The sequence below is a fragment of the Panthera uncia genome, assembly GCF_023721935.1.
Source record: "Panthera uncia isolate 11264 chromosome A3 unlocalized genomic scaffold, Puncia_PCG_1.0 HiC_scaffold_11, whole genome shotgun sequence".
Classification (NCBI taxonomy): Eukaryota; Metazoa; Chordata; class Mammalia; order Carnivora; family Felidae; genus Panthera; species Panthera uncia.
Genome location: NW_026057578.1, coordinates 42812424 through 42822697, shown reverse-complemented (window position 1 = coordinate 42822697; position 10274 = coordinate 42812424). Strand labels below are relative to the sequence as shown.

Sequence of the window (10274 nt, the reverse complement as noted above, 5' to 3'; positions counted from 1 at the left end):
AACCTATTATTAATTAGACAGCATAGCTTTTATTTGGTATTTCTGAAAATGAATCATCTCCCTTACATCTCAGCCCTGCCTATCTGATCCCTTCCACAAAATCCTCTCAGATTACTTCCTTACCTTGGATGTGACCCTCAACTCACCTGTGGTGTTTGGTGAGGCAGCAATTACCAGGCAGGGCTGGAAACTGAGCCCCTGAGTCCTGACACTGCCAATGACTGAGTGCTGTCAGGACGCTGTAAAGAAAAATTATCCTAAACTTGGAGTATCAGGCAAAAGGAAGGTAGCAAGTACTTTTTAAATTTTTTTGTTTAATGTTTATTTATTTGCAAGAGAGAAGGAGACAGAATGTGAGCAGGGAAGGAGCAGAGAGAGAGGGAGACAGAGATTCCAAAGTGGGCTCCAGGCTCTGAGCTGTCAGTAGAGAGCCCAACGCAGGGTTCCAACTCATGAACGGTGAGATCATGACCTGAGCCGAAGTCACTCGACTGAGCCACCCAGGTGCCCCTAGCAAGTGCTTTTAATGTGTTTAATAATCTGTGATATTGTGATTTATAATAAGAAATATATATTTGGTCTTCTTTTATTCCTGGTACAGAGGTCCTAAAATCCTTGGAATTTCCTAAGTGATGACAGTGATAAATGTGTCTTTTGTTACATTAATGAGGTGATTTTTGGACTCCACCTAAAGATGAGGCCTGGTTGTCAGGAGATCCAATCATGTGATTACAGGGTTAGAACTTTTAGTCTCACCCCCAACCTCTGGGGAGGGTAAAGGGGCTGGAGATATGGTTCCATTGACAATGGCCCAGGATTTAATCAGTCATGCCTATGTAATGAAGCCTCCATAAAACCCTAAAAGGGTGGGGTTCGGAAAGCTTCCACATTGGTAAATGCATGGATATTGGAGAGACGTGCTCGGAGAGAACATGGAAGCTCTGCTCCCTTTCCCCACACCTGGCCCTGTGCTTCCATCTAAAACATTAGATGGTTGGGGCGCCTGGGTGGCTCAGTCAGTTAAGCGTCCGACTTCAGCTCAGGTCACGATCTTGCGGTCCATGAGTTCGAGCCCCGCGTCAGCTCTGGGCTGATGGCTCAGAGCCTGGAGCCTGCTTCCGATTCTGTGTCTCCCTCTCTCTCTGCCCCTCCCCCGTTCATGCTCTGTCTCTCTCTGTCTCAAAAATAAACGTTAAAAAAAAATTTTAAACATTAGATGGTTGATTGGAATAAATGTACATTCCCTGAGTTACTTCCCTTCATACTAAGCCACTCACCTAGTCAGTAAAATGTTTCCATGAGTTTCTGTGAGCTGCTCTAGCACATTAATGGAACCCAAGGAGGGGGTCATGGGAATCTCTGATCTATATATAGCCGGTGGGTCAAAATATAGGTAACAACCTGGACTTGAGACTGGTGTCTGAAGTCCAAAGAGAGAGTTGGAAGTGTACTGCCACAGGCAGAAGCACAGGTGAGAAGGAGCTGTGCTCCACAGGCTGTGACTGGCATCTGGGGGGGAAGTGACAGTCTTGCAGGATGGAGCCCTTGATCTGTGGGATCTGATGCTCTCTCTGGGTAAATAGTGTCAGAGTGGAGTTGAACTGTAGGACCCACAGCTAGTGTCCGAGAATTGCTTTGGTGTGGGGAACCTCCCCCCTCGACACACAATTAGAATTAGTTTCCACTCAAAGATTTTTTACAGGCCCACTCAAAAGTTCCTTAATTATCTAGGGGAATGCACCTTTGTTTGACCCATCATTTACCTATGATTAAAAGGTTACACATCAACTTGTAGATTTTTGACCAATGAGGATAAAAGTGATTCCTGTCTAGGAAACAAACAAACAAAACCCCTAAATATAGGTATTTACCACCCTGTAGAATATTAACCAGAAAACTTATTCTAACATTTTTCTCCAATGCCTAAATTATCCCTGTTCCCCTATGCTCCTTGAACTAGCTTTATCATCCTACTGTTTTTTTCATTGAGTAGTTGAACAAGTCTTTGATATTTGCTCATCTGGTTTTATATTAGATTCATGTTTTTAACTTTTTTAAAAGTGTATATATATATATATATACATATATATATATATATATGATTTTATTTTTAAGTAATCTCTAAGCCCAATGTAGGGCTTGAACTCACAACCCCAAAATCAAGAGTTGTGGGGTCTACTGTATAAGCCAGCCAGGTGCCCCTTGAAAAGTGTATTTTGACAATCCTCAACTTTAGAATAGCCATCCTTCCGTATCTAGATGGACTTTGCATTGGTAGTGTGCGCAGGGTCCCCAGGACCACCCCCAGGTTTGGTGATTCCCTAACAGGACTCCCAGGACTCAGCAGATAGTCATACTCATGGCTATGACGACTTACAGTGAAAAGATACAAAGAAAAATCTGCAAAGGAAAAAGGCACGTGGGACAAAGTCCAGAGGGAACCAGGCCCAGGCTTCCAGACTCTTCTTCTGGTACAGTTTTCCGGTGCTGGATTCCTCTGGCATCATGTGACATTTCCAAAGTGTTTACCAGGAAGCTCGTTAGAGACTCCGTGCCCACAGTTTTGACTGGGGACTGTTGATGTAGGTACCTTCTTGTAGAGGCTGCTTTTAGGAAAACAGGCTTGAGCAATGGAATGTGGAAAGGGCCCACAGCGACCACCTGGCTGAATACAGACAGGCCCTTCAGGTGACCCACCTCAAAATATCCACAGACCCTAAATGACCAGTGGACTACTTACAAGTAGGCAGTTACCAGAAAAGAGAGAGTTCCATACATTGCCGTATCTCCTCTTCTTCCCCCTTTAAAAACAGCTCTAACCCACTGTCTCGTTGCAGACAGCCTCTCCTCTGCTATCCAGCCCGCCACTCCCTGGCAGTGTATTCAGTAAACTTCTATCCCCTTTGTTCTGCCTCAGGTGAACTCTTTCACCTCTAGCATCACCGACTTCCACCTGATCGTCGTCCCACATTTGGGGGCACCCATCCGATCAAGAGATACCCCATTTAGACACCACACTTCTGTCTAGCATGCACCAAATTCCCAGATTCTCAAATGGAAAGGAAGGTATTCCGCAAAGAACCACATTGTTTGCACAGTTTAGCAACAGGGAGCCAGTCTTATCAGAGAATGGTAGAAACTCGGAGGAAATCCAAGTTCCTGGATGCCAGCCGAGGACCTACCTGGCTGGCCGGTCTCTTTAAGGATAGCCATGTAGGACTGCTCTCTCGACTCTTCTGCACAACTAGGTTACACGCTTATAAAGGACACAGATGAAAGGCCTCCTCGGGGACTCCAAGGCAGATTGCCAAGTTGCCACCCCAAATCTGTTCTCCCTGTCTACCTTAGCAACAGAAGAGCAATATGCCCATTTACACAAGTGCATCGCCAACTCCCATCAGCTCAGGATGGCCAATGAGATGTAAGCGGAAGTTGTCAGGTGGGACTCAAGGAATGCTCAGGTAAGAGATGGCAGGCAGCTACCATGTCCCTTTGCAGCGCTCCATTCCCTCCTGTCCGGGAGTGTGGAGTCTTCAGCAGCCATCCTGTGAATGAGAGGATGGAAACCACTTTCTATGAATGGAGAATCAGAAGGACAGAAGGATCCTGGGCCCCAGATGACTCCATGAATCCCTTCTACCAGCCCTGGACAGCCTACTGCTGGAAGCTCCCATGAGAACAAACCCTTATGAATGTAAGCTGCTGTGATCAGGCCACAGTTACTAGCAGCAAAAAGCAACCCCCACTTTCTATAAAGCCTATCTTTTAAAAAAAGAAAAGTTACTCAGTCAATACTGCCAGACCTCTGAATTTAAGGAAGCTGGTTTCCAAACCTGCGAACTTTTCTCCAACAGGCAGTTCCCAACTTCTGAACGTACATTTAAGTTGCATTTGCAACATGGATGTTTGGAATTCTTAAAACCTCTTCCCAGAGAAACATTATAAATTATATTTAGTTGTTAGATTAGTCCACAAAGGTCTATTTAGGCCACAATTTGGCTAAACTGTAGAAATCACTGTGGCTCCAGGCTGTTTGGAGCCACAATTTGTTCTGTTTTACTGGTTGGTTAGAAGTGTTGTGGGGTGCCTGGGTGGCTCAGTCTGTTAAGCGCCCGACTTCGGCTCAGGTCATGATCTCACAGTCTGAGTTCAAGCCCTGCGTCGGGCTCTGTGCTGACAGCACAGAGCCTGGAGCCTGCTTCGGATTCTGTCTCCGTCTCTCTCTGCCCCTCCCCCCACTCACACTCTGCCTCTCTCTCAAAATAAAATAAAGAAATAAAAAATGTAAAAAAGAGAAGTGTTGTGGAGGAAGAACATGATCTTAGCACAAGCAGTTGGGGTTGAAGTGTTTTAAACAAGAAGAAAATGTAAGCAGATATATCTATCTATCATCTATCTATGAAAGCTTTTAAATTTTTTGAGTAGAGCTGACACTAAAAATCTTCTCATGGGTAAACACAAATTTCCACTTTGATGAAACTAGGAGCCACATAATGGAGGGGAAGAACCAGAATCCTTGGCGCTGTTAAAGAAAAAAATATTCAATTACCCTTGTTAAAATACAGTAAGGCAGACTTTATTCAGGGCAGGGAGAGAGAGGGGGCTCAACTCTGAATACAGCATGGGCAATTGGGAATTTCCAGTCAAGGAGCAGAGTGGGAGTCAGCGGATGGGAAATTACCAGAAGGAAACATCAGCAACAAGGAGGTTCTGGTTGGTTAAGCTGACCTAACGGGATCCTTGCTGAAGACAGGCTAGGCTGCTCAGGCATCACCAGACAGATGGTGGAGGATGAGGAACCTGATAAGATATCAAGGTGATCAGGTATTAAGTGTGGAGAGTTCTAGTTAAAATGACTTAGCAGGGTTCTTGCTAGAGCAGGATTTAACAAGGAAATGCACAGAGCGGCCTTGGAGAAGTTTCAGGAGCCCAACTTAAGTTTTGTCAAGCAAAGAATCTTTGCCAAGACCTGCAAAGAGAACACTGATGAGAAGCCAGATATTTAGCCTCACAGAAACTGGAAAGATCTCAGTAACTGGGGGCAGCAGAACACTGGAGGTAGAGGTGGAGAGGGAGGGCTGAAAACAGAAGGATGCATGGGTCTGTATAAGCAGCTGGACCCCAGGTGCCCACCACCACTTCAGAGCCAGTAATATCCCTGCCCTTTATTCAGGAGAGGTGGGGTTTCTGCTTGGGGATACTCATGGTAGCAGCCAGAGGACAGAGCACTGGACTACATGGAAATATATATTCTAACCAAATACCCTAAGCCCCTCCCCCATCCAGCTCCCAGAATTCCTACAGCCAGGTGTCTACCTGCAGGTAGGAAACTAGAGGAAATTCTCTGGGGAAAATGATCTATATACAAATGCTGGCATTTTGGTACTTCCCAATAAAAGTCTGAGGCACCTGGCTGGCTCAGTTGGTTAAGCATCCGACTTCAGCTCAGGTCATGATCTTGCAGTTCCTGGATTTGGGCCAAAAGTCAGGCTCTGTGCTAACAGCTCAGAGCCTGGAGCTTGCTTCAGGTTCTGTGTCTCCCTCTCTTTCTGCCCCTCCCCTGCTCACTCTGTCTCTCTCAAAAATAAACATTTAAAAAAAAAAGTCTGGCTTACTGCCTGGAGTGGACATTTGTCATGGTATCTGCTTGCCCAGAATTTTTTGAACATCCTTTGCATATCTGGAGAACTTCCCCCTGTAAAAAATATTTCTTTAAATGTTTATTTATTATGAGAGAGAGAGCGATAGCACATAAGTGGGGAAGGGGCAGAGAGACAGAGAGAGAATCCGAAGCAAGCTCTAGGCTGAGAGCTCAGGGCAGAGCCCAACGTGAGGCTCAATCTCACAACTGCAAGATCATGACCTGAGTCCATATCAAGAGTTGGATGCTTAAGTGACTGAGCCACCCAAGTGCCCTGAACTTCCTCCCTTAAAAGTCCATGAATCCCTAGTACAGAAGCCAGAAATTCACTTTCCCAGCCTCCTTTGCAGCTAGGGCCCAGGCATGTGATGCTATCAGTTAAGTATCACTGCACAAAACAGATTGATTTTTAATTTTTTTAAGTTTATTTATTCATTTATTTTGAGAGGCAGGGGAGGGGCATAGAGAGAGGGAGAGAGAATCCCAAGCAGGCTTCGCACTGTCAGCAGAGCCTGATGCGGGGAACAATCTCAAGAACCGTGAGATCATGACTTGAGCTGAAATCAAGAGTCAGATGCTTAACTGACTGAATGACCCAGGTGCCCCTAAAATCTAATTTATAACACACTTACCAAGTACTCAATAGTACCCAAAGGGTTTCTATAAATCCCTAAATGTAGGTGGGGACTTGCTGAATATAACCTTAAAGGGACCCCTAAAGCCATGTCTTCCAGCAACATGAAAGAAATACAAAGTTACGTGAACTAGTTTCAGAAAACTGAGCTTATGGAAGCTCAATGTGAAATTTCACTTCAACCTTTCATTCATGTATTGAGGGACACCTCATATATGCGAGTTTACTTTTCTTCAAGGAAATATTTATTGCATATTACTAGTGATTATATTTCACAGCAAAATTTAAATTAAATGGATACACTTTTCACAAACATAAACTGGAAATTAAGGCATCCATCAAATGTATATGCTGAACCCAGTCCCGGTTTTCAGCTTTCAGCAGTTAATCAGGATTCTGGTCCAGGGCCACCAGTCCATGATTTCCAAAAGTTGAGGATCCTGTCAGTGACTGGAACAAAATCTTCTTTATATGTGACAATTGTTTCCACGTAAAACCCTTTCGGCGGCTCGAGCATTTCATTTCTTGCGACATCCTTTTGCTCTACTTCATTGCCTTTCAAAAAAATGGAACACCTGAATGATGAACTTTTAAGACAGCAATCCGTCCTTAAAATTATTAGTCAAGCCTCAGAAATCAAATAAACTGAGGTGAGAACTACCCCCACCCCCATCAGATTTCTGACACCGTACTTCCTTTCTGTAAAAGGAAAAAATAAATATGACATGAGCACGACAGACACTGCAATGTTTTCAAATGCTCAATAATGGACACTAGTATTCTCAGGCCACTGATAATCGTCATCACCAATGTAATCTTCAGCAGTTATCACCTAACAGCTTTATCCAGATATACTTAACATATCGTACAATTAACTCCTTTGAAATGTACCACGAAATGGCTTTCATTCACAAAAAGAAACCCCATTCCGTTTGGCAAGCCCCGCCCCCCCTTCCCTTCAGCCCAAGGCAACCAGAAAGTCTTACAGATATCTATAGATTTCCAGCATATTTCTGAAGGCTCAGGGATTTCCTTTTCCGCCCAGTAACTGGGAAGGTTTTAGTACTCGGCTGGCGGGGGTGCTGAAGTGTTTGCTCGCCAACTACAACGGGGGGGTACTAATGTAACCGAGGCATCACCTGTTTAAGTCATCGTCCAGGGTCTTTGACATTCCCTCTGAGGCCTTAAATAGATTCTTCAAATTCTAAGTGTAAAAACGGCCTCCATCAACAAGACGTAGGCAGGAGGACTTAAAAAGTAGTTCCGGGTAGATTCCATTATAACGAATGGCTCTAAGCAATCGTTCCCACTGGTTTTGCAGAATAAACCGGTGCTTGCGGCACAGCTAAACCGCTTATATAACCCCCTGGGGACGCCTCACCGAAGGCTGCCGGAGAACCGTACCTGGTACTTTGCTCTTTTTCCGGCCTAAAAAAATCAAGGAGCCTAGCAGGGTCCAGGCGCCCAGCGCGTAGACCGCGGACATCCGCCGGTACCAGGACGTGGCCTGGTCTGGACGCATGGCGCTACTCGAAGGCTTTGATCCCGGGAAGCTCGGAGCGGAGGCGGGCCTTCCAGTCGGCGCGTCACAGCCCCCGCCACCGCCTCCAATCGAGAGTCGACTCTGGGAGGCCGCTTCTCGCGTTGGCCCCGATGCATTCTGGAGCGTGTAGTCCCGAGAGTCGCGCCGGGGATTGGACTCTGAGTTGTGGGGTCTAAGCGGCTTCTGTGCTGTGCTATGCCCCCACTGCCTCGCCTGTCTTCCAACTCAACTCTTCTCCATTTTCCTTTCTGGAACCCAATCTGGGTGAGCCTTGGGTCCCTCCTTGTCAAAGCTAATCCCTCCACTGGGCTCTGGGTCCAATTCTTTTTTTTTTTTTTTTTTAAGTAGGCTCCACGCCCAACGTGGGGCTTGAAATCAGGACCTGGGTCCTATTCTCTACAGCCTTTTCAGGGTCTTTCCCATCAATTACACTACCCACATCTCAAAAACAAAACATCTTCCACTATGTCCACCTTCAACTTTTCTCTTACCCATACATTTCTTCAAAGCATAATCTACCCCCACTCCAACAGACCAAACAACTTGAGAGCAAAAGCGATGTGCTTGGCACAGAGTGGGCGTTCAGTAAATTGCCATATCCAGTAACTACTTTTCAGCCATAATCAAATTTGCCTTCTAAAGCATTTGACACCAGTGACCCCACCTGCTTCTTTCACTGCTTCAAAAACATAATCTTCTTTAGTATCTTGGTATCCTTCCAGGATCTTCTTCCACCCTTCAGAAATTGCTTTGCCATACACAAAAAATTAACTCTAAATGGACCATAGGCTTAAATGTAAAAGCTAAAACTACAAACCCAGAAGAAAAGACAGGAGAAAATTTGCCACCTTGGGATAGGTAAAGATTTTGTATAATACAGAAAACATGATCCATAAAACCAAATATTGGTAGAGGCACCTGGGTGGCTCAGTCTGTTAAGTGTGGGACTCTTGGTTTCCTGTCAGGTCACCATCTCGATTTGTGAGTTCGAGCCCGGCTCTGGGCTCTGCATTGACAGTGCAGAGCCTGCTTGGGATGCTGTCTCTCTGTCTCTCTCTGTCTCTCTCTGCCTGTCCTGCTCTCTCTCAAAAGAGGTAAATAAACTTAAAAAAAAAAAAAAAAACTCAAATATTGGTAAATTGGATGTTTTCAAAATTAAAGCTTTTGCTTTTCAAAAGTCGCAGTTAAGAAAATGAAACAAACCACAAAATTAATTATTCAGATACCTATATTTCACCAAGGACTTGTATCCAGAATACATAAGGACAACTTACAACTCGATTACAAAAAGACAACCCTACTAAAAATCCTTACACGTAAGATGTAAATTCTAGTCATTCTAATAGGTGTGTGGTGGTGTCTTGTGGTTTTAATTTGCATTTCTGTGATGAGTAATGATATCCCTGAGCATCTTGGCCATTTGTGTATCTATTGTTAAGAGTTTGTTAAAATGTGTTGCCTTTTAGTAGGTATGTGAAGGATTTGGAGCTATCAGATCTCTTACTGGTGGGAACATAAAATGTCACAACCTCTTTGCAATACTGGCAGTTTCTTAAAAAGTTGAACATACACATACCATATGACTCAGATCTTCCATTCCTATTTATCCAAAAGAAATGAAAACATATCCACATAGACATGTACACGGATGTTCACAGAGCTTTATTCATAAGAGCCAAAACAAGGAAACAACCCAAATCGGTATCAACTAGTGAATGGCTAAATGAAATGTGGTATAGCACTCGGCAATAAAAAGGAACTACTGACACATACAACTATGTGGTGAGTGTCAAATGGGTTATGCTAAGTGAAAGAAGCTAGACACAAAACCAGACAAAATTCTAGAAGCAAACTAATCTACAGTGGGACAAAGCTGACCAGTAGTTGCCTACTAAGGAAAACTTTGGGGGTGATGGAGATGTTCCATCTGGTGGTGGAGGTTTCACGAGTGTACCCCTGTCAAAACTCATTGAACTGTATACTTTAAATGGGTGCAGTTCATTGTATGTAAGTTATACCTCAGTCAAGTTAAAAACAAAACAAAAACACTGATATTCTGTTCCAAACTCGTTTCTCTTCTCATCTTGAGCAACTTTACTCATGTTATTTGTTAACGATAGAAATCTGCTCCAAATTCTCCTGAAGGCAAATTTCTATTAATTACTTCCAACCTGCTGGACATTATTATATCTCAAAAGCTCCTTTAAATGTCCAGGACTGAATTTATCAATGCTAGGAAAGAAAGAGGAAAAGAACTCTTTCCTTCCTTTTGTGTAATTCAGAGAATGATTGACATGATCACCCAAGCCAGAAACCTGAATTCAGACTCTTGCCTAATATCCTATCTGTCACCTCTGTCTGAGCACCTGCCTCTCTGTTCAGGCCTCACCTAGATTCCAGCTTCCTCCCATCCATCCTGCCACTCTCTAGTGTTTAAAAAAAAACCCCTAACTGAT

General features: G+C 44.1%; 1 protein-coding gene across 1 annotated transcript; it reads right to left on the bottom strand.

Moving 5' to 3' along the window:
- Positions 1-6484: 6484 nt before the first annotated feature.
- SMIM26 (small integral membrane protein 26) lies at positions 6485-7844 on the bottom strand. Its single transcript, XM_049651198.1, has 2 exons — positions 7680-7844; positions 6485-6830 (listed from the first exon to the last, which is right to left on the bottom strand). Exons 1-2 carry the CDS (start codon positions 7795-7797, stop codon positions 6664-6666), a joined length of 285 nt encoding a protein of 94 aa, XP_049507155.1. The 5' UTR covers positions 7798-7844; the 3' UTR covers positions 6485-6663.
- Positions 7845-10274: the final 2430 nt, after the last annotated feature.